This window comes from Aspergillus tanneri (assembly GCF_003426965.1).
Source record: "Aspergillus tanneri strain NIH1004 chromosome Unknown AapTan_6_pilon_pilon_pilon, whole genome shotgun sequence".
Classification (NCBI taxonomy): domain Eukaryota; kingdom Fungi; phylum Ascomycota; class Eurotiomycetes; order Eurotiales; family Aspergillaceae; genus Aspergillus; species Aspergillus tanneri.
The window spans coordinates 1,061,845-1,086,723 of NW_022984633.1; the positions used below are offsets into that span (position 1 = coordinate 1,061,845).

The 24,879-nt window shown below is 50.5% G+C and overlaps 12 protein-coding genes across 12 annotated transcripts; 6 read left to right on the top strand and 6 right to left on the bottom strand.

The window, feature by feature from the left end:
- Nucleotides 1-566: 566 nt before the first annotated feature.
- On the top strand, nucleotides 567-2,768 carry ATE1 (arginyltransferase; the record flags this gene model as incomplete). Its single annotated transcript, XM_033572991.1, has 11 exons — nucleotides 567-624; nucleotides 929-973; nucleotides 1,053-1,128; nucleotides 1,189-1,251; nucleotides 1,316-1,438; nucleotides 1,503-1,664; nucleotides 1,716-1,949; nucleotides 2,012-2,109; nucleotides 2,183-2,248; nucleotides 2,305-2,582; nucleotides 2,643-2,768. 11 exons carry the CDS (start codon nucleotides 567-569, stop codon nucleotides 2,766-2,768), a joined length of 1,329 nt encoding a protein of 442 aa, XP_033423543.1.
- Nucleotides 2,769-3,131: 363 nt separating this feature from the next.
- cbpA (putative calcineurin binding protein) lies at nucleotides 3,132-3,998 on the bottom strand (the record flags this gene model as incomplete). The annotated part of the gene is made up of 1 exon (XM_033572992.1): nucleotides 3,132-3,998. One exon carries the CDS (start codon nucleotides 3,996-3,998, stop codon nucleotides 3,132-3,134), a length of 867 nt encoding a protein of 288 aa, XP_033423544.1.
- A 1,453-nt stretch (nucleotides 3,999-5,451) lies between these two features.
- ATNIH1004_008383 (alpha/beta hydrolase) lies at nucleotides 5,452-6,414 on the bottom strand (the record flags this gene model as incomplete). The annotated part of the gene is made up of 1 exon (XM_033572993.1): nucleotides 5,452-6,414. The coding sequence occupies one exon, from the start codon at nucleotides 6,412-6,414 to the stop codon at nucleotides 5,452-5,454; it is 963 nt and encodes a 320-aa protein (XP_033423545.1).
- Nucleotides 6,415-6,989: 575 nt separating this feature from the next.
- grpE (mitochondrial nucleotide exchange factor MGE1) lies at nucleotides 6,990-7,878 on the top strand (the record flags this gene model as incomplete). Its single annotated transcript, XM_033572994.1, has 3 exons — nucleotides 6,990-7,265; nucleotides 7,366-7,791; nucleotides 7,846-7,878. 3 exons carry the CDS (start codon nucleotides 6,990-6,992, stop codon nucleotides 7,876-7,878), a joined length of 735 nt encoding a protein of 244 aa, XP_033423546.1.
- Nucleotides 7,879-8,644: 766 nt separating this feature from the next.
- Nucleotides 8,645-10,189, bottom strand: ATNIH1004_008385 (phenylalanine--tRNA ligase; the record flags this gene model as incomplete). Its single annotated transcript, XM_033572995.1, has 1 exon — nucleotides 8,645-10,189. The coding sequence occupies one exon, from the start codon at nucleotides 10,187-10,189 to the stop codon at nucleotides 8,645-8,647; it is 1,545 nt and encodes a 514-aa protein (XP_033423547.1).
- A 1,152-nt stretch (nucleotides 10,190-11,341) lies between these two features.
- ATNIH1004_008386 (putative mitochondrial dicarboxylate carrier) lies at nucleotides 11,342-12,034 on the top strand (the record flags this gene model as incomplete). The annotated part of the gene is made up of 1 exon (XM_033572996.1): nucleotides 11,342-12,034. The coding sequence occupies one exon, from the start codon at nucleotides 11,342-11,344 to the stop codon at nucleotides 12,032-12,034; it is 693 nt and encodes a 230-aa protein (XP_033423548.1).
- A 735-nt stretch (nucleotides 12,035-12,769) lies between these two features.
- On the bottom strand, nucleotides 12,770-13,467 carry COX12 (cytochrome c oxidase subunit VIb; the record flags this gene model as incomplete). Its single annotated transcript, XM_033572997.1, has 5 exons — nucleotides 12,770-12,804; nucleotides 12,912-12,975; nucleotides 13,042-13,123; nucleotides 13,185-13,215; nucleotides 13,401-13,467. The coding sequence occupies 5 exons, from the start codon at nucleotides 13,465-13,467 to the stop codon at nucleotides 12,770-12,772; spliced, it is 279 nt and encodes a 92-aa protein (XP_033423549.1).
- A 345-nt stretch (nucleotides 13,468-13,812) lies between these two features.
- On the top strand, nucleotides 13,813-14,417 carry ATNIH1004_008388 (uncharacterized protein; the record flags this gene model as incomplete). Its single annotated transcript, XM_033572998.1, has 5 exons — nucleotides 13,813-13,872; nucleotides 13,951-13,966; nucleotides 14,066-14,128; nucleotides 14,195-14,207; nucleotides 14,318-14,417. The coding sequence occupies 5 exons, from the start codon at nucleotides 13,813-13,815 to the stop codon at nucleotides 14,415-14,417; spliced, it is 252 nt and encodes an 83-aa protein (XP_033423550.1).
- Nucleotides 14,418-14,687: 270 nt separating this feature from the next.
- ATNIH1004_008389 (RNA-binding protein) lies at nucleotides 14,688-15,204 on the bottom strand (the record flags this gene model as incomplete). Its single annotated transcript, XM_033572999.1, has 2 exons — nucleotides 14,688-14,828; nucleotides 14,884-15,204. The coding sequence occupies 2 exons, from the start codon at nucleotides 15,202-15,204 to the stop codon at nucleotides 14,688-14,690; spliced, it is 462 nt and encodes a 153-aa protein (XP_033423551.1).
- Nucleotides 15,205-15,693: 489 nt separating this feature from the next.
- Nucleotides 15,694-19,920, top strand: sec31 (putative protein transport protein (SEC31); the record flags this gene model as incomplete). Its single annotated transcript, XM_033573000.1, has 8 exons — nucleotides 15,694-15,902; nucleotides 15,965-16,081; nucleotides 16,148-16,253; nucleotides 16,310-16,543; nucleotides 16,600-16,686; nucleotides 16,749-19,464; nucleotides 19,514-19,812; nucleotides 19,876-19,920. 8 exons carry the CDS (start codon nucleotides 15,694-15,696, stop codon nucleotides 19,918-19,920), a joined length of 3,813 nt encoding a protein of 1,270 aa, XP_033423552.1.
- Nucleotides 19,921-20,409: 489 nt separating this feature from the next.
- On the bottom strand, nucleotides 20,410-21,636 carry ATNIH1004_008391 (peroxisomal membrane protein PEX14; the record flags this gene model as incomplete). Its single annotated transcript, XM_033573001.1, has 1 exon — nucleotides 20,410-21,636. One exon carries the CDS (start codon nucleotides 21,634-21,636, stop codon nucleotides 20,410-20,412), a length of 1,227 nt encoding a protein of 408 aa, XP_033423553.1.
- Nucleotides 21,637-23,159: 1,523 nt separating this feature from the next.
- Nucleotides 23,160-24,455, top strand: ATNIH1004_008392 (PAPA-1-like domain-containing protein; the record flags this gene model as incomplete). Its single annotated transcript, XM_033573002.1, has 3 exons — nucleotides 23,160-23,919; nucleotides 23,987-24,093; nucleotides 24,189-24,455. The coding sequence occupies 3 exons, from the start codon at nucleotides 23,160-23,162 to the stop codon at nucleotides 24,453-24,455; spliced, it is 1,134 nt and encodes a 377-aa protein (XP_033423554.1).
- Between the last annotated feature and the right edge of the window lie 424 nt (nucleotides 24,456-24,879).

Genomic DNA, 24,879 nt, shown 5'->3' on the forward strand with positions numbered 1-24,879 from the left:
AAAGGAAAGGTGGTTTAAGACATCAAAAGGGACGAAAATAATCCCCTGGACAGGGGTGGGCTAACGGGGCCTTACATGAGCTTGTGACATGGGGATGCGATCGGATCTTTTCTAGAAGCAGCAGGGTGAATCAATCAATCAATCTTGATCTTACCTCGACTGTTCAATCATTCCTCTTGATATCGTAGAATAAATAACCTTTCAATCTGAATGGAATCCTTACTATCATTTCTACCATCTCGTGAGGTCCATGTAGCATTTCGTACCGCCCATAGAGGATATGGCCTGTAAGATACATTCTGTACTGCAGCGTAATGATTATTCTGAATAAATGGATGGACTCCTCTCCACTGACAAAACAACATCTCCATTCACGATCTTACTGCCCTTGTCTGTCCACACAAACATCTCCTCCAGTTGGACTGAACCCATGTCTCCCTAAGGGTTAATCAATTCATTTCTCCAGTAAAAACTTCTTTTCACCTACCCCTCTTCCGTTCTTCGAATTTTCTGCATTCCCGCCTTGAGCGCGACGATACGACTTGCTCCATCGCACCACATCCAATATGGGGACCATCATCGACGCCGAACAGGCAAGGAAGCTGTCGCTCTTCCGACCCCTAGGTAAGCAGCCACTCAGATGCGTGTCGTCGTTCCCGTGCCGTCATTATTGGCTCTAGTCTCCCATTCATCCCACTGAGTCAGTCATTCGGGGCCCTCCCATGATGTATGCCCCTCCCACTGTCACTTTTTCTTGGCTCCTCTTCGGAGATTACTCTGTCAAGCTTCTCCGTACCAGCCGTCAATCAATCGGATGGAGTCGACGATGATGGTCTCTCCTTTCTCGCTAACCGTCGCCACTACATCCTCTGTTGGTCCCTATCCACAATGACCAATTTGGGTGACTAATGATGTTTCCCGGGTCTAGGATACCAGCGTAACTCGTGTGGTTACTGTCACTCGGAGAACGGCAGTGAGTCTCCCTAAAGAATCCCTAGATTGCTCAATGAGCCTCGGGATATTGCAGTGAACACGCATCTAATCGACTGTAGGTGCATCCTACTATGCTAGTTCGGTCTCGGTTCGTCCAGCCCATTATGAAGAACTGGTCAACCGTGGTTGGAGACGGTAAGTTTAGCTGTCTAGTAAGACGCTCCCGCTGTAAGAAAGTTGCTAACTGAGCTCCAGGTCTGGTCCGCTTTACTACAAGCAGAATCCGCAGAGATCATGTTGTCCACACTACTCAATAAGGTGTGTAGTATGTCCTCGACCTGAGATATCCGAAATGTCTATTCACGCTTATTGGATACTACAGGCTTGAAGCCTCGGATTTTAAGCCCAGGAAGGACCAGCGGAAGGCAATCAACCGCTGGAACAAGTTCGTCCTGGGTCCCGAATACATTCGCAGGGCCGCTTACCTATGCCCCAAAACACGGGAGTAAGCATACCTATTTCGTCGCTCCGGTTGGTGAGGATGAGAACTCACTGAAGCCCGTGGCCAGAGAGAAAAAGCGTCGGAAATGCAACTTCGATCTTTTCGACGCGGTGCATGAGGCTGAATACAGCAACGTGAAACGCCCAATTGATCCCAAGACCAAGAAACTCCTGGAGCCCGCGCATCGGTTCGAAGTCAACATAGAGGGCGATTCCATATCGCAGGCCAAGTATGTATCAATAGCAAGAGTTGATTACGACTGCTCACATGTCCTTCCCAGGTTCGAGCTCTTCCTCAAATACCAGACGACAATCCATAAGGAGGATGTCTCTAAATGGCAGACCAAAGATTTCAAACGCTTCCTTTGCTCGGGAATGAAACGATCCCCACCTAATGCGCAGTCCCAAGAAAAAAAGCTTGGGTCATGGCATCAATGCTACCGATTGGATGGAAAGCTTATAGCTGTAGCCGTTCTGGACCTGATGCCGAACGGTTTGAGCTCAGTTTACATTTTGTACGGTCACCGATACCCTGAATAATAGACCAATGTATGTGCAGTGTTACTAACTGCAGAAGCTACGATCCGGATTATGAACAGTGGGAGTTCGGAAAGCTCAGTGCCCTGAGGGAAATTGCCCTAACCAGCGAAGGTGGTTACCAGTATTACTACATGGGTAGGGCTCTTCCGATGCAACCACCATATATACTCGATATCCCTTCTAACGACTATTTTATCTTATTTCCCAGGTTACTACATCCACACATGCCAAAAGATGCGCTACAAGGGTTCTTTCCGGCCACAGTATCTCCTTGGTAAGAACCCCGAATTTACAAGATATCCACCCGACAAAACATTTAACACTCCACAGACCCAGAAAGTCATGCCTGGGATCCCCTAGACAGCGAGCTCTCGAAAAAGCTGGACGAGCGCCCTTACGTATCTCTTTCTCGTGATCGAAAGCTGGCGCACCTGGATGCGCCAGAGTCCGCCGGGAATAATCCCGTTGACGCCGATGCGGAGATCAATGACGAAGAGGTGTCGCTATTTGACTTACACATGCCTGGCGTTTTGACTTTGGAGCAGGTGAAGGCTTTGGATCTGGATCATTGGCTTTTGGTAGTTCAGGGGACATTTGTGCATATGATTGTAAGTGTGTTGTGTTGCGTTGGTTTAACAGGTAACTTGCTGATTAGTATGAATTGTTAGGACCTCGTGGGATGGGAGGGCATGACGATGAATGATCCCCAGTCTGTGAAAGGGATCGTTGCTGAACTTGCTGCGGCGTTGGGCCCCGAGGTATACAAGGAGAGTGCTGTAGTTCTATTCGACTGAAATAGACTGTGAAGATCTCTAGAGATGTCCCTGTAGCATGTGTATAGAGAAATACGATCATTCATATTACGTATGCCACTATGTATAATTCAATGTGCAGTCGAAAACAATATAAACCCATTAGACTGAATGCCGCCCTTCACGCCAATGCTAGCCGATTAAACGCCCCAATGGTGTATTCTGTTAAAAATAACAAGAAAAAATAAAATAGCCACTCAAACACATAGCAACGATGCATTTTTGCGAACCCCTCATGTATATGCAAAGTTGCCAAAACGCACACGCTAAAGAGCAATAGCGACCCGTCCAAATAATAATAAAAATAAGAATAAAGGAAAGCCCTCCAAACGTAAGATGTTCAGTTTACTCCATCAACTCGACTGGCGGCCGAGATGTCTTGGGAGGCATCTTCTTCACTGACATCTCGATCGGACTCATCTCGACATCCAGATCATCTAGCGTTGCACTCGTATCCTCCACCATGACGGCAGGGAGATTGGGACTGCCACCGTGCTCATCGGGATGGTAGATCAGAGTACTGCTTCTGCTGCGTTGCTGCGACATAGCCACGGGCCAGCTGCCGGTTCTCTTATCGGAGGAGATGGACATGGGAGTGCCGGGTTCCACGTCCGCGACAAAGCCACTTGACTGCTCGGTGTTGAGTTTCGACAGAGCATGGGCCAGGTCACTGGCGTGGACTTCCTTGTTTGGTGGCTCTTCGTTGCGCATGACCCATCCGTGTGGAGGGCTGGGAGGCGGGGAGATGAAGAAGAGCTTATCCAACTGTGGGGCCTCGAGAAGCTTGGGTCGTAGGGCTTCCTGTTCGTCCAGGATTGGGGTGGGTTCACCGAAGTAGATCTTTGCGCGGATGTTGCGGCCCAGAAGAGGTGCGCCGTTAAGGAGTTTGCGGACGTTGGCGGCGTCTTCCTCGGAGAGGAATGAACAGACGATGCGCCGTAGGGACGGCAGTGGGGAGAACGAGTTCAGAAGGGCCATGGATTCAATCTGAGCGCGGATAGCAGCAAGCGACGATGGTTGGAAGAGAACGAGGTCATTGAGGTCTGTGATGAGGAGGGTGTTGGATGCCGGTGTTGGTTGAGACAGAGGAGGGAGGTTGGAGAGGTCGAGAGAGAGCGTTGGTCGTCTTGAGGATGTCGACGAGGATCGAGAAGCGCCGAAGGAAGGCGACGATGGGAATGACCCTGGCGGCGAAGTTGCGAGTCCGGACATTTTGAAGGAGACTGATGGAGTTGGAAGGAGAGCTGCGATGGCGAAGTAGAAAAGGAGAGAAAGACAGGAGAAAGAAGGAAGTTAATATCAGGTGGCGGTCAGGTGAGACGAATTGCCGCCGACAAGGAAAGTTCCAAGGAAATCAATCAAAAGAACTTCTCAAGATGAAAGTAGACAGTTTTTTTGTCTGGAATTCTCATTTACTTTGAATGCTTCGTGCAATGTTCTACTCTCCTGAAGAATCGCCGTTCTCGTCCTTTATATCAAATCCCTGACATTCCATCCATCCGTATTGGGCCTGCTGCGCCCCCCCAGGACACTGCCCCATGATTATTATGCACAAATACTAACTCCAATAGTTTGGTAGTCGGGATTACGATGGCTCTGCTTCCGTTCCTGACGATCCGAGATTTTTTTTTTGTTATTTTGCCTTTTTGCCACGGCCATGCCGACACCGTTGTGGCTGAAGCAATATTGCCACAAACAGGTACCCAAATTCGATTGATCCAGAATGATTTTACCTAGACCGCATGCATTGAATACTCCCAAGACTAATTACTGAGAATTATGAATGGTTCTCGCAATGACGAGCTAGGAGGATCAGAATACTTCTCAATGACTCTATACGGAGTGCATGGCTGCCCGGCTCTCCACATAAATCCATCACAACTCCGCCCCGAGAGTGGAGGGCCATTCTGCAAGCGCGGACTCAATCCCCGAACTTGCGGCGTTCTGTCCCTGTGGGTGTATATTTTTGGGGATAGTCTCATGCAGCTCTGACTAGGCATTCAAGTTTCTTCAGCAATGCAATGCAGGTGGTTGGTGTTGAGACATATGCTTCATTCTAAGCCCCTGTTGTAGATGTAGTTGGTGGGTCAATCGAGATGGTTCATGCCAACTGTCAAGCCTCCCGAACGGTCAGTTTTTATGATTTAATGATCTTCCAGAAATCTGGAATGTCACCTGAACCTGTCTGTTGCTTTTGAATGCTCCCATCACAGCCCTCTTCTCAGCCAGCTACACTGCGCTGAAGATATAGTCCAGCAACCGTATGTTTTTACTTGCTTCGCCTTTATTATCTTTCGCTCTTTTTTTAAACCATACCCTTCTTGGCAACTCTTCTGTTCCTCTGCCTTTAGAAATTGTCTGCCTACGTTGGAGGACTCCATTATACCATGACAACTAATCGACTTAGCCCCGTGCGATAGCGCCTTTCTGGTGCTAGTTTCGAGGACATAGCCACCCCGGTATCATCAATCTAGGGTTATAGCAGGATCATCACGATTGTTGGATTTAACACTTATCAACATTTTTCTCGTTGTGGTTCTATGTATAGAAGATAGCCATTTGTCTACACGAAATGCCGATGCCTTGTACTTCTACGGGTCTTTAATCCCACCCACCAGTGTTAATCAGTGCGCAACAGCGACTGTGAACATGTTTCCTAACTAATCTACAAGGCAGAAATCGCTCGGTATCGATTTGCAACCGCTCTCTTAGTCGTTTCTATGTCTGGAGTATACACCTCGAATGCATGCGGCACGCCCGAGTACACATGGAATTCCAAACTGATGTTGGCGGATGCAATTCTCGCAGCATAGGCTATGTCTTCATCCCGGAAGATGTCTAGTTCGCCAACATCTACGTATGTTGGTGGTAACCCTTCCACGCTGGTCGCGCGGGCAGGCGCAGCGTATGGTGAAACGTGGTCCGTGCCAATGTCGTTACCCAGGAGAGCGGTCCAGGCGGTGATGTTGTCGTCATTTGTCCACAGCGCTAGGGGCTCCAACACAGGATTAGGCGTAGTGTTGCGGTCATCCAACATAGGATAGATCAGGATCTGCTTAGCCAGGGGGGGCGACAGGCCACGGTCACGGGCCATCAAGGCAAGGGCCGCAGCGAGCAGCCCACCAGCGCTTTCGCCCATCGTGGCAATGCGGCTGCGGTCCACACCAAACTCGGTCGCATGCTCATACAGCCAGGCCAGCCCTGCGTAGCAATCCTCTGAAGGAGTTGGATGCGGATTTTCCGGAGCCAATCGGTAGTCTACCGAAAACACTTGGACTCCGGTTTGCTGAACTTGCAGGGAAAGTGCCTTCTTGGATAGATCAACATTGCCCACAATCGTGCCACCTCCGTGCGTGTGTAGGATGGCTGGACCTGGGACCACTGACGTTGGGCTCTTCTTTGCGAAACGATACACATTAATTGTCTGCCCATCATATGACTGAATCCGATGCACGCTCTGTTCTACTTCAGGTGCAGCAGGGAGCTTATCGAATGCGGCTGCGTATCGAGCAGTGATCGCAGTGCGGCGACTCTGGATATCGTGTACCGCGGGGCTTAGAGTTGTTGCCAACTCAGAGAGGAGCCAGGCCGCAGCCTTGGAGAATTCAGGGTCATGGGCGAGGGACATCCTAAGAAATTCTGTGCTGCGCCCAGAGATAGACGTATTCGCTTAAGTGGTATGGGAAAGAAGTAGGCAGTAATCACAGGAAGAGAACCCGGTGATAGGAGTCTATCAGGATAGAAATGTGGTCATAGCGGGGAAACATGGTGAGAAGTGATCGAGCCCAATTGCGATTGCTAGTCTGTTCAATTGACTGAAATAGGTATTGATAGCCAAGGCCGTTGCATGTGATTAGACATATTGATGATATAGGCAGAACGTTTTCACGTGACTCTTTTTCTTTGACTCTTGATGAGTGACTCGTAAGTCTCTCAGCTGAGTCTCGAATTTTCTCGGCGTTCGTCCACGATGACGTCAGTGCCGTTCTCTGCCCGTATCGTATCATACCATTAGCCGTATCAAACCCCGTACTGTGGCGGCCTGTCGTTTCTCCGACTGCGGGCGGTCAGCGTGGAAAGTCAGGTGAGCATCTACCGAAAGTTCTGTTTTCTCCGAACAGAATAAATCATACTACAGACTTCATTCGTCCTCTACCTCTCACCTGTCCCATTGTCAATTCCTTCCTCCTCCTTTCTTTCATCATGTTCCAGAGAGTCATCCTCAGACAAGTCAAGGCCGCTCGGTCTCTGGGCTTCGTCCACCCGACACCGTCATCTCCATTGTCTCTCCGTCGCATATCACAGCTTCCTCAGACCTTCCGTCCACTGACTCGACAGCCCAATTCCCGAAGCTACTCTACCGAGAAGCAGGCCGAGCAACAGGAGAATGGCAACAAGGAGGCAGAGTCCAAGGAAACTGCGGAGGACCCTGTGCAGAAGGAGCTCGAGGATAAGAAGAAAGAAATTGTGGACCTGAAGGTAAATTCAAAATTCTATTAATATTCGAAGCCCAATTGGTTGGCGCCAGCGTTTTGTATTATGTGAGAGTACATTGGCTTTTCTGACTCTCACGAAATAGGACAAATATATGCGCTCTGTGGCAGACTTCCTCAACCTCCAGGAGCGCACCAAGCGTGACATGGAGAATGCCCGTAACTTCGCAATACAAAAGTTCTCCGTCGATCTGCTGGAGAGCATCGATAACTTTGACCGTGCTCTCCTTGCCGTTCCCGAGGAGAAGATTACATCCCCCTCGCCCGAAAATAAGGATCTGAATGATCTGGTCTCCGGCTTGAAGATGACTCAGAATATCCTAATGAACACGCTAAAAAAGCATGGACTAGAGAGATTTGATCCCAGCGAGCCTGCTGAGGACGGCAAGGCTCAGAAGTTCGACCCCAACAGGCATGAGGCCACTTTCATGGCGAAGGCTGAGGGCAAGGAGAATGGCGATGTCATGTACACCCAGTCCAAGGGCTTCATGCTCAACGGTCGGGTCTTGAGAGTGAGTGGCCTTCTAGCGACAAGGTGAATTTCTCTTACTAATCTTTCGATTTAGGCTGCCAAGGTTGGCGTTGTCAAGAATGACTAAAAGCTCCGCTTTTAGCATTTCATACTTTCCGCATCTCCCTCCCTTATCTTCTCTCTGTATAATATACCAAAATATGTCTTTCATCATGACGAAACACTATTGTTTTTTTAGGACTAATACATGCGAATGTCCATACCGACGTTCCCCAGATCATTGCTACGTTTGTCTATGACTGCATGTGCATGTTATACCTATTTTATGCGACTGGAAGGGGTATGGGATGTCTTCCTTTCGTAAATTTCATGTGTTTTCCTTTTATCTATTGGCGTTCTTGAGACTCTCACCTCCCTACTACTCTGTATATTATGCGCAACGGTCTGTTGTTTTGCTGGACTCAAAAAGTGAGCCTCCCACTTTTTGTTCCTTTTTTTTTTTTTTAATTTATTGGATTGAGGGAGCATTGGCAAGGATGTGGTATGATATTAGCATTGCATTGGGATCTGGTTTTATACACCCTTGCATTGCTTTGGCTGCCTTGGTATTATATAGTCATACAGAGCATCATGGGTTTAGAGGACGAATAGCAGTCGGTTGGAGGATTAGGCTTTGCTCCGAGTTGAGAATATGTGGAATTCCTGGAATTAGATGACACATACACCTAACTGTGTATGGTCGGTACGACAGACGACCAGTGGACAGAAGTAGAGATCATTTTGATATAAGCGAGCAAATATACTACAAGATAAAATACAAGTGAAACTTCTAGCCAACCGGAGGCAGTCCCGAATATAATTTACAGATTCCACATCACACGCGTACGCTCAAATCACCGTAACTCAACACCCAGCTGAGCCACTAGTTTCTCTCGTACTTTGTCATGGAGGTTGTTGGTTTCCTCGTTGGTCAAAGTGCGCTCGAGACTGCGGTAGTTGATACGATAGCACATGCTTCTGCGATTCGTCTTGGGATGGGTGAATTCATCGATGAGCTTGACATCTTCAACAAGGTCACCGCCAATGTTACGGACAATCTCCATGATATCATTTTCATGAACGGAGGTGGTACCGCCGGCGGCACTGCCTACCGCGCTGGGGAGCCAGAATGCCACGTCCTTGTAGCAGGCCGGGTGCTTGGAGAAGGGCTCGAAGCGGGTGATCCGGCCGTCTTGGAACTGCGACAGGAATCGCTCGTCACGAGACCAGAAGAGTCGAATGTCGGGAATGTTGAAGAGTAGCATAGCGAGACGTTCCAAACCCAGACCGAAGGCCCATCCCACGCGGTTGGGCACGTCCGAGTTGATCAGGAGCTCTTGTCTAATCACACCACAACCGAGCACTTCGAGCCAGTCTCCCTGCCAGAATACCTCCAGCTCCCAGGATGGACTGGTGAATGGGAAGTACGCCTCCACCCATCTAACCTTCAATGGCTCGGGCTCGGCGTCTGTAGTGCCGGCGGCGGCCTTATTAGCCTCCGTGAAGATCTTGATGATCATCCGTTCCAGCGAGCGCTTCAGATGCGCACCAATGGCCTCGACCTCCTCCGCGCTGTGATGCACCGCTTGTAGGGGGTTTCGCTCAGGATGGATGGTGGGGTTCGGGTCCTCGACGGCGACGTCATGGGGCGGAATACGGTTAAGATCGTTCAGTATCTTCGCGGCCGTTTGCTCTGAGTGCTTTAGGGGTTCGGTGTCGGGACGTTTCCATAGCATTGCGCCTTCCATCTGGTGGAAAATGGGATAGTGGCTGCGGTCAATTGCATCTCGACGATACACATCCGCGACCACCGTATATCCCACTTCTTCCGGTCGGATATTTTCATTCCGGTTGATCTGCTGGAAATATGCCTGCTGGTGGGCACTAGTATGCGTTCGTAGCACCGTTTTGTGGTTGATATAGTAGGTATCGGTTCGACTGCGACCCGGATGGTCGAGCGGGAAACCCAGGACATCGAAGTTTTTTACCGTGGACACGACAGGGTCTTTCTCGTAATAGTTTCCGTAAATCGGACGCGGGAATTCACTCTCGAGCAGCTCCCGGATGATCGAAAGAGGGTGGTTCTTCTCAAGGTATAACCGACGTCCGATATGCGAGAGGATCGAGTCTGGCGTGTTCGTCCACTCGTCTGTTGGGTAGGATTTTCCTTCTATGGATATCGACCCTTTCATGGTAGGATGAGGGGCAGATTTGCTGTCCTGGCTGGCATTGGCATTATCTGATGTCCTGCGAGCCGCTGTCGAGCTCCAGGTTCTCCGGGTGATGGCTAGAGAAGTTCGTGGCTGTGAGAGCGGGATACAGACATTTCTGCTCGATGAAGTAATGGACCACCTGCCGCTGCTAATACGCAGGGCCCTACCGGCAGCCAGCAGGTGCATGACTCAACAGTGGTGGACTTGAACGACGCGAGAAAATAATTCTCTGGACGGCGTGTCTTCAGATCTCCAAAACAACTCGGAGCGGCGAAATAAGCGGCCGACTGTTTGTATTGTACGGAGTACCTCGTTCACGTGTATAGGCATACGGATATGGGCTAGAGATCGCTCTTCTTATAGGAATGTAGTAGATGCAGTATACATATAGTCCTACCCAAGACTGTAGATGAGAAATACCTAGTCTTCTCAATACTTACCAATGATATGCAATGTACATCCCTGTACATACATCTGTACATGCATCTCAAGTACCTACATACCCAGTCCATCCATCCATCCCGTTCCCAGACCATCCACGATCCTGGTCTGTATTAGGTCATACTCTCAGCAATCCCCTCTAATATCTCGTCTAGGTCGCAAATCAACTACCGACTTCATCACTCTAGACATCCAACTAGGTCTTTCCGGCGCGGGACTGTATTACCGAACATTACCGTGGTCCGGAAAAACCGAACCGTTGATTGGCGAAGTTGTTGCCGGCCTCGGCGCCTTGATTTATCTCCGGCGCAGAATTCAATTCAATTCGGATTTCCTGATAACACAAACCTGCCATTCTTCTTCCCCCCTAGATCTGCCGCTGGCATGCTCACATCTTGTCCGTCAAGATGGCTAGCACCGCGAAGTTGGATATACCGCAATCTCGGGTTGCTCCTGCTCCCGTGAAAAAGGTCCATTATCCATTTTGGTTCGGAGGCTCTGCGTCATGCTTTGCCGCGGCCGTTACCCACCCGTTGGATCTCGGTGAGTACAATCCATTTTGTCTGATAGTCCGTGAAGATATCTGAGGCTAACATTAAGGTTACAGTGAAGGTGAATATTCCTCGGTTTTATTATTCGTGCCGTTCTTTCTCCATTGTGGTGGCTGCATCCGCATTGTTGTCGCTCGCTAATCGATGCCGTGCGTTTAAATACAAATAGGTTCGCTTGCAAACACGTGGGACTGGTGCCCCTTCATCTATGCTGGGGACATTCGGTCATGTCATCAAGAATGATGGCTTCTTGGGTTTATACAGTGGGGTATATTCCAAACTTCCAACTCTTACTCACGGAAAGAAATGCCGTCGCTAACAGGAATCCATATAGCTCTCGGCAGCCATGTTGCGACAGATAACCTATTCGACCACCCGGTTTGGCATTTACGAGGAGCTAAAGTCCCGCTTCTCGACTCCCGATTCACCTCCCGGTCTATTAGCCTTGGTTGGAATTGCATGTGCTTCGGGCTTTATCGGCGGGATCGCTGGGAACCCAGCCGACGTTCTGAACGTGCGCATGCAGTCTGATGCTGCACTTCCCCCAGACCAACGACGTAACTACCGACACGCGTTCCACGGCTTGGTTCAGATGACTCGTACAGAAGGTCCCGCCAGTCTTTTCCGCGGAGTGTGGCCCAACTCGACTCGGGCCGTGCTGATGACAGCATCGCAATTGGCGTCGTACGATACCTTCAAGCGCATCTGCATCCAGAAACTTGGAATGTCCGATAACCTGGGAACGCACTTCTCCGCTTCCTTGATGGCCGGGTTTGTCGCCACAACCGTCTGCAGTCCCGTGGACGTGATCAAGACCCGCGTGATGAGTGCTACCCCAGCAGAGAGCCGTGGACACAGTCTCCTGGGTCTTTTACGCGATATCTATTGCAAGGAGGGATTTACCTGGGCCTTCCGCGGTTGGGTTCCTAGCTTTATTCGTCTAGGTCCTCATACCATCGCTACGTTTATCTTCTTGGAAGAGCATAAGAAACTCTACCGTTTTTTGAAGGGAATCCCTGAGGAAAAGTGCAAAGCATAGACTATATTTACCGTCATATTTACTGCCATCTCTTCTAGATCTTGATGTCTCATGTACACGATTTTGGCTAGCTATACTGGAGGGACTAAAAGGGTTTGACTTCTTGCTGTATATAATGCATCTGTTTGTTGTCTTTTTTTTCCCGTTTATCTTTGTTTTCCTTTCTCCTTATTCTTTTTTCTTCTCTTTTTTTATGATTGTTTGCCCCTCAGTTTCTGCGAGTGCTGTCCGTTGATAGCACCGAGATATATACCCTTATATCGGCCGATGCCTATCGGGATCACGATGGATAAGCCGCTTTTCGCATTTGAAATTGGTTGTCGGGCATAGACGCCCCAGTGGAGGGGAATTTTACAGCTACTGTTCTGGTTTCTTTTTTATTCATGTTGGTTGTATATTGAATTGGAATAGATATAATCTAGATAGATAGAAGATAATAAAATTACGTATAATTTTGACTACTCTCAAATTGCAGATTGGATACTATTTCGTCTTCTTCCTCTAAGAAACTGGAGGCGAAGGTAGACTATAGTACGAGAGGAGTACCGCGTTGCTATCCAACTTATGTATGGCGTAGATTTACACATTCTGCTCAGGAACGAGTTCAAACTACTGCGAGTCTATATACGTCCATGTCACCAACACACTAGGGATGGAACTATTCCCACGTTGATCAGGTAGAGTACATGTTGACACAAAAAAAATTCAACGTCAATCAACAAACACAGAAATCATCTATTGGTCCAGACGAGCAGGGAAGTTGCCAGCCTCTGTTGAAATTGATTAGCACTGTCACCGATAGGCACTTAAAGGTAACAAAGAAAGAACGTCGAAAAGGAAAAAAGCGAATTGAAAAAAAAAAAAAAAAAAAACCTACCGCGCTGGCCGTCCCACCGATCAGTCCAGGCCTTAGGGCACAGGGAGCGGAAAGCGTGGTAGAACTAGATCTTAATCAGAAAAATGTCCTCGAGATCCTATATATCGAGTCTCCTTTGTAAGAGAATTACCTGAGTGCACGGGCGGAAGTCCTCGCCCTTGGCGTTGACACACTTGTAGTAGTCGACATAGTTCTGCCAGCAGTGCTTGGTCCTGATGGAAGGATAGAGGTTAGGAGAGAAATTGAGAGGTCTGGAATTGCAGGAAGACCTACTGGTTCATCTGGGGAAAGCGAGCATCATAGCCTATCGATCGGGTGGTCAGCATTTTGCAGATGCACGACTGGGGACAAACACCACGCCAATGATGGCGACGAGAGCGATCCGATCGATCAAAAACCTGGAAGAAACGTACCAGCTATGGAAAAGTTAGCAATTGGCCATCATTTACACCGTTCAGCCAAGAGCGTCCTGGTTGGGATTAAGCTCACCTGTCACGAACTTGAAGGGCTTGGTCTCCATGACCTCATCGGGATCGGCTTCAGGAATAGCACCCATTTTGATTCTGTGGAGCAGAAGAAGCTCTGCAGAAGCGTTCAATAATATGGGAGGGGAATTGAAGGGTCGAGGGGGCGAGTGGATGGGGAGGTAGGGAAGGAGCAAGATGTGGTGAGGTTTGCGCCGGTGGAGTGGAATGACCCGTGAAGCAGTGAAGCCGGGAGTGACCGCGGGCGGTCTAGCGAGCCACTCATGCGGCGAGATTTCCTAAACACCCGACTCGGGAACGTGACCAAACCTCCCCTTCGAATTGCAACCTATCGTCACCACTTTGCTTCCTTTCCCTCCACCTCCAGGAACCTTTCACACCTGCCAGCGTGCTGTTTGTCGGTCCCAGCCCCCACCATGTATCCCACTCGTATGCTGCGGATGCAGGCCTCTCGGCCTTTTGCTTTCCCTACTCCTGTGAGTTTCAGCCCTTACCGTTCCGGCTAGAAAAATGAGGCCTTGGCAGTTTGCGGTTTGTGCTAATCAACAGTGTAGAAGGAGAACCAAAGCGGTATGCGCTCCCTGAGAAGCTGGCCATGGATTATGCATCATATGAGAGCTGGATACTGTCGACTCTGGATCAGAATTCGAAACTAATTGATGTCTCTAGCGCACACTATCTCCCAGCGTCTGCGTACCTTGAAGAAGGTGCCCCCAGAGTTGATCCCTCTCGGTATGTGACGTCCTCGAATGCTAACGTCTCATACGTTACGGTACTAATGCTTTACTCCCTCGACAGGACTCGTCCTTGGGTACGTTTGTTCTTTTGGTATTCTTTGGAGCATTTAGAGACATAGATATCAAACCTGCCACTTTGCCCATCCCCCAATTGTTACTCGTCTCACTGACATGATCACTGCAGCGTTGCCGTGGGAGCTGCTATCTACTCCAGTGCACACAAGCTCATGTCCGACAAGACCCTTCGTCTTTCCCGCAACAGTCCCGAGAACCGTGAGCACTAAATTGTACAATCACGTCATCATTTGATTGCAACAGGCGACTTGTATTTTGGTTTTGTCGGAGATAATTTGTATTATTCACCAGGAAGCTGATGTCGCGGGGGAACAAGATTCATAAAAGAAAGAAAATTCTTAAAACTCAGCCTCGGGTGTTGGAGCACGTGTATATAGTACGGCTTTGAACGGAGAGTTCTGGGGGAATAGTGCAAAAAGTTACCTCGTCCCTTAGCTTTCACTTTTGTCCTTCTCGAGGGGTATCATCTTTTAAGACACTCATTCAGGCTTCGGTCCAGCGACGTCCAGCTCTTCAAGTCCTTGCATTGGGTCCTGCGGTCGATCGCTTGCAGCCATTTGGGCCTGCTCTGTCGCCATCTTATCCTCTTCACTCACAGCGTACTTGGCCAAGTAGCCCTCCTGTACATTCCGTAGTTAGTTCTGCTTGGAGAGAAGAGATGAATTGCCTGCGTACCTGTTCCCAGATAGCCGTTTTGCTTCCCAATCCCTCATTGCTATCCTTCTGCGGTTTGGCGGCCGCCACCTTGATCGTCCGCCCGTATAGCTCGCTTCCATCCATGTTGTCGATCGCCTCCTTTGCATCTTCCGGCAGGTTGAACTCTACATAGCCGAAACCCCGATGGAGGTCGTTGGAGTTAGGAACATCGGGCTTGGGGAGGGTGATATCAACGACCTCGCCGAAAGGCACGAACGCATCGGCCAGCGTCTGCATGGTAACCGCCTGGTCGAGACCCCCCACATAGATGGTGCACTTCAAGCGAGCCTTTTCGCTCATGGTGAAACGATCGAGAGTGCAGCGAGGACTGGAGACTAGTAGGTGGCCATAAAAATAACGTGGTTGATAGGCAGGAGTGTAATTACGCCCTGAATTCGCCTCGTTTCTTTCCTCTTCATCTCTTCTCCCAGACTTTCTCGATGGATTCGCGTGATATCACGTGCATCTACGGGTGGTTTGACGAGGGTCCCCAAAAGGGTTAGGCGGATTTTCTTACCCCCAAACAGCCCAAGGAGGACACTTGGTTGATTGAGTTCGAAGACCGCCTCGATCGCATCCCATAACTTGGCAAGTCCCCCTCAGATCACGATTAATTAGACAGAGGGGTTGTCTGATTTGGACGTGTCTCGTTTGTTAACTTTTCTCATTAGCTGCTTACTGTTTCCAAACTGCCTTTTTATGACCCATTGTTACTAGGTTGTTCTGAGTCTGGTCTTCTCCTGATCTATATTGTCTTACCTTTCCTTGCCACTCCTTAACCTTTCCAACATGGTGCGTCTGAGGGAGATTCCCCGGACGGCCACGTTTGCCTGGTCCCCCGGGGCCGCATCGCCGTTGATAGCCACTGGAACTCGCGCGGGCGCTGTGGATGTTGATTTCTCCAATGAAACATGCCTCGAGCTTTGGGACCTGAGCCTTGACAGACAGGTGGCTGGTGGGGAGCTGCAACCTACAGCTAAGATTGACACCGACTCTGGGTATGGGACTTCCTCGGTGTCCATTCTCTGTTTGTGCATGTAATGCTGACTGTGGGTTATAGTTTCAATGACCTCGCATGGACAGAATCCGACGATAGTACACGGGGTGTGATCGCTGGTGCTTTGGAGAATGGATCTTTGGATCTATGGGACGCCGACAAGCTACTTCGTGGATCAAGGTTGGTAGCATTATAGAAGACGATGGAACGTGTTGTTCTTGTTCGATTAGCTGACAGTTTCAGCAGCGACGCTGTGGTGTCGAGGACCTCGAAACATTCAGGGGCTATCAAGGCTCTCCAGTTCAATCCTAAGCATTCGAACCTGCTCGCAACTGGAGGTGCAAAGGGAGAGGTATTTCGCCTGTATCGATGACTACAGAAGGATGGTTATGCTTATTCTTCCAACAGCTCTACATCTCTGATCTTAATAACGTCGCGAACCCGTACCGACTTGGAGGCACTGCGGCTCGCGCTGATGACATTGAGTGTCTGGACTGGAACAAGAAGGTGGCACATATCCTCGTTACTGGAAGCAGTGCGGGGTTTGTTACCGTATGGGATGTCAAGACGAAGAAGGAGAGTTTGACTCTTAATAATATGGGTCGGAAAGCTGTTAGCGCTGTGGCGTGGGATCCTGAGAAGGTAAGACCGGTGATTAGCGGTGGAGATGAATATTAAGTCTAACACGGTGTATACAGCCTACAAAACTCGTGACGGCAACTCCGCTAGAATCCGATCCTTTGATCTGCGTCTGGGATCTCCGCAATTCCCACGCCCCTGAAAGGGTAGGCCCGTCTCCTTTGCATTCCCTTGATTTGTAGGCCTTCTGATCACTAATTTGTCACAGACTCTTCGGGGGCATGAGTCCGGCGTGTTGTCGCTGTCGTGGTGCGCTCATGATCCTGACCTTCTTTTGTCGACTGGAAAGGACAACCGTACTATCTGCTGGAATCCGCAGACTGGTCACTCGTATGGCGAATTTCCTGTTGTCACCAATTGGACCTTCCAGACTCGCTGGAACCCTCACAACCCCAACTTCTTTGCCACCGCCTCGTTCGATGGAAGGATTGCCGTCCAGACCATCCAGAGTACTGGCAGTGATAACGCCCAGGCCATTGCAGACCAGAATCAGGCTCTAGACGGAGAAGACTTCTTTGCGAAAGCGCAGACCCAACCTCAGGTGTCGAGCTTTTCGCTTCCCAAGGCTCCCAAGTGGCTCGAAAGACCCTGCAGTGCCACTTTCGGCTTTGGCGGAAGAATTGTGTCGGTCGGTTTGGCTGAGAAGGACAAGCGAACATCAAAGATTACGATCAGCCCGTTCGAGGTCGATGAGGCTGTTGGGAAGTCCACGGAAACCTTTGAGAATGCCCTCAAAGAGGGTGACCTGCGAAGCATTTGCGAGGCCAGGGCTGCGGACGCAGCTAGTGACGAGGAGAAAGCCGACTGGAAGGTGATCGAGACATTGATTTCTACCAATCCCCGGAAAAGCCTGGTGGAATATCTTGGATTCCAGGATCAAGCTGATGAGGCTGCCGATGGACTGGCCAAACTGGGACTGAACAAGGAAGAGGAAGTCAATGGCGAGCCAGCGAAAGAATCCCGCGGGTCGGGAGCTAAGAAGCACAGGCGCCTGCAATCGATGTTCGACCCGACCCCTGAAGCAGATAATTTCCTGTCAGACCTGGCTGCATCAAAGGGTGCCAAGACCAACAATCCCTTCCAAATCTTCAGCGGCTCCGAGTCCGAGGCGGAGAAGGGCATCACTAGAGCATTGCTTCTCGGTGATTTCGACAAGGCCCTTGATGTTGCTCTGAAAGAAAACCGTCTTTCTGACGCCTTCATGATTGCTATCTGCGGGGGCCCGAAATGCATCGAAAAGGCGCAGGAACACTATTTCTCAAAGCAGACAGACAGCCCGAACTACGTTCGCTTGCTTGCATCCATCGTCGGCAAGAACCTGTGGGATGTCGTGTACAATGCCGATATGTCCAACTGGAAGGAGGTCATGGCAGCACTGTGCACTTTTGCCGATGAGAGCGAGTTTGCTGACCTCTGCGAAGCGCTTGGCGATCGGTTGGAGGAGCAAATCCGTGCTACAGATGACAAGAGTGCTCGCAAGGATGCCTCGCTTTGTTTCTTGGTTGGTTCCAAACTTGAGAAGGTTGTTTCAATTTGGATCGAAGAGCTTCGCGAGAACGAACAGAAGGCTGTTGAGACTGCTGATAACGACTCTATTTTCTCGATCCATGTACGCGCTCTCCAGGGACTGATCGAGAAGGTGACCATTTTCCGCCAGGTTACCAAGTTTCAGGACACGGAACGCACCAAGGACTCTGACTGGAAGCTCAGTACGCTGTACGACAAGTACATTGAGTACGCTGACGTCGTCGCTACCCACGGCCGGCTGCAAGTGGCGCAGAAGTATCTCGACCTTGTCCCGGAGAAGCACCCTGAGGCAGACATCGCACGGAACCGCATTAAGCTTGCGATGAGACAGGCCCCGGCTCAGCGCACACAGCCCATGGCCAGAACGGCAATGCCCAAGACGAAGCCTCTTCCATCAGCCACGCAGTCCAATGTATATCAGTCTCAGTCCACCTTCTCCCCCAACGCACCAGCTGCAGCGCCCAACGTCTACGCTCCTCCAGCTGCCACTGCCGCCGCTCCCAACCCCTATGCGCCGCCGACTGCCGCTGCGAACCCATACGCCCCTACTGCTGCTGCCGCCGCTCCAGCTCCGCCAGTCAACCATTACGCACCAGCTTCTGGAGGCAGCTACGCACTGACAGGATACCAGCCGACGCAGGCGCCCACTTACGGTGCTCAGCCATTAGGTGGGACTGTGCCTCCTCCGCCTCGCGCGGGCAGCAACCAGTCTCCAGCTACCATCACTACTTACACCACCGCCACCAATCTTCCTGCTTGGAACGATCTGCCAGAAGGCTTCACGAAAGCTCCCACGTCGCGCAGAGGAACGCCCGCCACCACAGCTGCACCCATCTCTGCACCGTTCCCGAACCAATCTCCTACTATCGCCCAAGGTCCCCCGCCGCCTGCGGGTGTTCAGCGGACACCTTCCGTTCCGCCTCCACCAAAGGGCACTGCCCCTCCTCCACGGGTGACCTCGCCCCCTTCTGCGGGCCCTCCGGCGCCTTCCATCCCTCCAGGACCCCCGCCTGCCAACCCCTATGCTTCCTTGCCTCAGCCTCCTCCAACGGCTTCCTCCACCATGGGTGTCCCAGCTCCAGTTCCCCGCGGGCCTTCCCCTTACAACGCTCCACCGACTGTGCCGCCACCAAGTAATCGGTATGCTCCTAGCCCAGCAGCGCAGGTGTCAAGCCCTCCGATGCAGACACGTGCTCCTGTCCCACCTCCTCCTCAGGCGTCTGCCTCTCCTTATGCTCCACAGATGGCCCCAGTGCCTCCAGCTGCAAGCCAGTATGCCCCGAGCACACCTCCATCAAATGTACCCCCAGCGCAGCAGGTGCCTCCCCCGGCTACAGGATCCCGTCCCAGTACCGCTTCTTCGCAAAAGGCGGCGCCCCCAGCAGCCCCTAAATACCGTAAGTGGCCACTCGAGACCTCTGACGGATCCTGTCTAACGTTTTCCAGCCCCTGGTGACCGCTCCCACATCCCGTCGGATGCCATGCCTGTCTTCGAGATCCTCAACGCAGACATGCAGCGCGTGAAGTCCCGTGCGCCGTCTTCCTTCAAGGCACAAGTCGAGGATGCTGAGCGTCGATTGAATATTTTGTTCGATCATCTCAACAATGAAGAGTTGCTCAAGCCCAACACCATTGCAGACATGGGGGAACTCGCACGTGCCATTCAAGCCCGTGACTATGAGACAGCACGGACAATCCATCTCGATATCCTGACAAACAGGACCGAAGAGTGTGGTAACTGGATGGTAAGTCAATTGGCCCGCTAGCGATATCTCGTATTTACAACATATGCTGATACTCTCCATCAGGTCGGTGTGAAACGTCTCATCGCCATGAGTCGGGCGACTCCTTGAGTGCCTCAGGTGTGATCCGTTGTATGGGCAACGATCCTACGAGCTCTATGTACGAGGGAAGACCAGATATATGTATGTGCTGTTTAAACCGTACTCGCCATGATCCGACCCAAATGTACGAGATGCGACATGTTATAAGTTGTATTTAGAAGTTGGTCTTCATATGTGACATGTTATTATTATAATTCGTTTCTACCCAGCCCATGTGTTGAAGTAAAATTAAATTGAATCCTTTTGCTACGCCGATACGGAGAGCCTATTTGTATTTGCTACGAGGGGTAGATGGACAGGGGAGGAGGGGGGAATGCATTCTACATAGGATACATTTCAGATGTGCTTCGATGCAAGAGACCAGACCCCTGAACGCCATGTTGGTTGGCAGCTACCAGTACATCCAATACACATTCTCAAAAAACCATGAAAAGTCACATCTACATGGTATCTCTTATCTCCATCTCATATCTACCTCATTTACTCTTTCACCTCACCTTATTTCCCAACGGAAAGACCAGCAGCAACTCTTCCACGACTAGTAGGGAAGTTTCTCGCACTTAGCAATGCACCCTTCACGCCTCTAATTTCTGACTTGAAATTCAATATCGCATCCTCCTCGCCTTTTCCCACTCCCGTTGCGGTCCCATTATTGTCCATGCCGGGGGTGCTATACACGCCGTAGCCAGTGACGGGGCCATATCCCGGCTTACTATAGAGTAAACCATCAAGATAGTGCTGCAGATCATTTAGACTCGTGCGCACGGTGTCATCCATAGTCGAGGACTCTCTCTCCGTGTCGGAGAATTCCCGCAGATGAGAAGTGATACTATCGAGCCGTTTCATGTGCGTATTCACCGCTGCCGTGGGACCGGGCACCGCTTCGCCATCGGTCTCATTCGTCGGTCGAGGCTGTTCCAGATCCTGCGAGGTCTGCGTCGCCACATCGCGATGGAACAGCTCTGTTGGATCCGAGGTGATGGATTCGGTCTCCTCGTCGGAGTCGCTCGTCTTGTGGGCTGTCAGGTGCGGTGGGATGATGGATACATTCTGTTCCAGCTTCTCGTTTAGCTTGGTTAGGTTGGCCGATGCGGTCTGCGCTAGGTCGTGTCTTGCGCTCGTCAGGTTCTCGAGCATTGGTTTCACGAGGTACTCGCTTGCACCGTAAATGCTGGCACCGAGACCGGCTGCGCCATAGAGGGTGTATAGGATGCTGCGTAGGGTCACGAGTGGTGGGGGCTTGGATTGGTGGATAAGGAATTCGGGGTATGTGATGATGGGCGGGACGTCGCGGGGTGACGACGAGGTCTCGGTTTTGGCACTATTAGCGTCGCTAGGTTGGTTACTAGGTCTTGTGACGGGTGAAGAGGCCAAAGGGGTGCTGGATGTCGCTGTCTTGGTTTTTGTCTCTGGGGTATTGTGAGAATCTGAGGAAGCGGAATCGGTTGAGTTGTTGCAGTTGGCTTCGGCGTTGCGAGATACACCTAAGAGGCGGTCGATCTCGTCATTCCGGAGACCCTTGGATTGTAGGAATATAATCTTGCGATCGACTGAAGCGTCACGGATGGATTCATCCTGTAAGAACTTGGATGCTTGCTCTATGAGAGCCGATCGGGAGGCACCGTCAGAGCTGGGCGACGGTGTGGAGGTGGAGTTGTTGGAGCTGGTAGAGCTGGGTTTTTGCCAGTCCGGGATAGAGGAACGGTTAGGTTTGGAGTCAGACATGATGACTGACGGTATAAGAGGAAGGGAAATGGGGAATAGAGTTGATTGAGATGGAGAGAAAGGAAGATGGTAGAGAGACAGTCCCTATGGAGAGGGAGTTGGCCTACGTTGATGTCGACCTCGGCTGTATTGCCGCCGTCTTAGTATTGTCATGTGTGGTATCATATCCTGTCGTACAGGCCGAAGTTCTAAAAGGTACCTAATATTGTCAACCTGAGGCATCTAGTCTATTAGCGTTCTACTCGTACCTACGTGCGAGGTAGTAGAAGCTTCCTTCGAGATAGTGGCGTGTTTGGGCTGAGTGTAGCGTGTCAATTGAGCATTTCAGTTGTACGAAGGTATGATCCAATATACATAGGAAGAACCTATTACTCCCAGGAGGACAGGGAAGTTGTCTGGAGATTGATTCCCTCTAATGGAATTCTCCTTCTCTATCTATCTTTACCATCCCATATTTATTCAGGCATTGAGACCAGTAACTTGCTATCTTTATAGGTCAATATTGCTCGTCGTAGTCAGCATGCCAAGATGCCACCGCCCGGCAGAATACTCTCGCATAGTGCCTTCCGTCATGCTCGCATCGCCTCGGAGTTCCTGGTCTTCTTGAGCAGATTAGTGGTTGTATACCGGACTTCCGATCCGTTCTATATATATAGGATAGGACTGATTCCCAGTCCTTGTGTGTACCAATTAATTTCCGTGATATTTCCCCCGTGAGTTCCCCCCGTCCATTCTCGGATTTCTATCCCGAAGTATCCATTCAATTTCTCCTCACTTCCCCGATGTTTTCTGCTGCGCGCGGTCCCTCCCCCCCCCCCTTTTTTTATTTGATTTTTCTGCCTCCTCCGATTGCCTGCGTTTCTCCATCAATATCCCTGCTCGACCAGCCCAGGAATAATAACATAATGTCCGTGGCCCGACACGAATGCTCCAACGTTGGATCCCCTCCTTCCACCTTGTTCAGAAGACAGTCCACGGAGTACTAGGGTCCAGGACCAGAATGCTCCCATTGGTTCCAAGGTGGCTGTCAGCTTAGAACCTCCCAAGTGGCGTCAAAAGATGTGATAGGGATTGATTGATGGCCTGTGCCTTTCCAGACTGTGTCAAGTCTCAACGCTGGCCCACGTAGCCAGTCAGTCGTCGTCACTACCAGATTTGCCTGTGATCTCTGGATACCCTCATCGCTCTCCCCTCCTTCCCACCCCAAATTCCATTGTTCCCCATTCTGAGGTTGGGAAACCCTCCCCAATACTAGTTTGAATGACCATTATCTTTCATCAAATCCTTATCCCCATACAGCCTTGAGTCCTTCACCTTCAATCATCCCTCTAGTTGGCTTGGATTCTCTTTGTTTGCTTTTTCACAACTTTCTGCACTTTTACTCTATTTCTAATCTGGAAATATTTCCCTTTCCCCTCTTTACTGCTCGTATTTCGTATTTCTTTTTTTATCGCTCTTTGTTGGGGGTAATTTTTTTTTTTTTTGTGCTCGTTGTTTTTGCACGATCCTTTGATCGGCCCATCATGTCCTTACGTCGCTCTCTTCGTGCCCGTCTTGCCCGGGATGATCCACCGAATCTGGATTCTAACACGATTACCAGGCCTACAAGACAGACCCGAGCTGTCGCACCGTCTACATTAGTAACGGTTGTTCGATCTCTGGCAGAGGAGTCGAAAAGGTCGATCTGTGTGACCGTAAAAATGCCATCAAATAAGCTGCGCGAAGTTGCGAGCAGTGGTAGCCGTACTTCGACAAGACGCTCGGTCAACGTCTTCACAGAAAACCCCATTGTCTCAGGGCCACGGACCAGTCGGCCCAGAAAAAGGCTTGTTGAAGTCGACACGAGCGACGAAGATGACGTAGAGGATCAGGAAGAGGATGAAGTCGACGACGAGGATGTGCCTGGCGAAGATGACGAAGATGTCGATGGCGATCTGGATATGGATGACGTCCCACCTCAGCCGCCGGTGTCAAAAAGGAATGCCAAGGCTTCTGGGGCCACCAAACTAGTCAAAAGTGTCGAGGCCAAGGAGATGGAGCTGGATGACGAGGATGACGAGGACGATGAAGAGCTCTCTGAGCCAGACTCAGATGCCGAAGGCGAGCCAGATGACCCCGATGAAAGCGGGGTAGGTAATACAAATGGAGGGGACGTGAATTTAGAGGACGACATGGATGAAGAAGAGATCGATAGCGAGGATGGATTACCCTCTACCGATCTGAGCAAGATGACCAAAAGACAAAGGGGTACTCTGGGGAATGACTTTTTGCAACTTCCAATGGGTGAGTTCTGGATACCGTTGTGTGCATCACCGCAGTATTCTGAGCGCCTTAACTGACATGGACACAGAACCCCAGGTCAAGAAGCACTTGACTGCAGAGGAGCGGGCCATGCGACGGGCGGAGATGGCTCGACGGCGAAAGAACCTAAGTGAAAAGCGAAACGAGGAAGAAAAAGTATGTAGTTGGAATTGATCGCTGTCCGTCTGTGTCAATGATTCAGAAAGTACTTTTTGATCTACTGTGAAATGGATATTGACGAAAATTTACAGATGGATACTATCAACAGGCTTCTACGGAAACAAGCTCCGAAACGGCGGGGCCGAATTCCCGCCGCGGAGGCTGCCGAGGTGGCTTCAGCGGAGCAAGAGCTACAGGATGTCGAAAGGGCAGATCCAACCATGGCCAGATGGCTCAGTGGCCGCGAAGGAAGCAGTGTCAGTGTACCCGTGGAATGGCTTGGTGCACCTGCCGGGCGTGCCTTTGGAGAAGGCCCTCTGGTGATCAATGGATCCAGAAATCTCGTGGAAGAAGTATGATTGATCGAGCGGAATAAGGGGGCGCAAATGGGATTCGGCGTATTCGGAACAGTGATATCAACACAACGGTCATAATCTGGTTACAGGCAGGGGAAAAAGAAGGATTCCTTTGTGGACATTTCGGAACTCCTGTGTCGAGCTGCGAGCGGCATCCGTGGGATAATATCCCGCTCGGTCAGACCTGCTGCAGGAAATGGCGCAACGAACAGGTGAATTTTACTTTATGTCAATTCTGTAAGCTACCACGAGAAAGAGATGTCTATTGATGCAACCGTACATGGTAGCAGTGTTGTACATTCGTAGAAATAGAGACAATGACGCTTGAGTGGGGGTATATATGTCTTGAAATGGATTCGGAGACTGCCAGCGTTTCTTCCATTGGGAGGGGGCTGGCTGGGTTCAACCTACTCTTTTCTTGCATCGC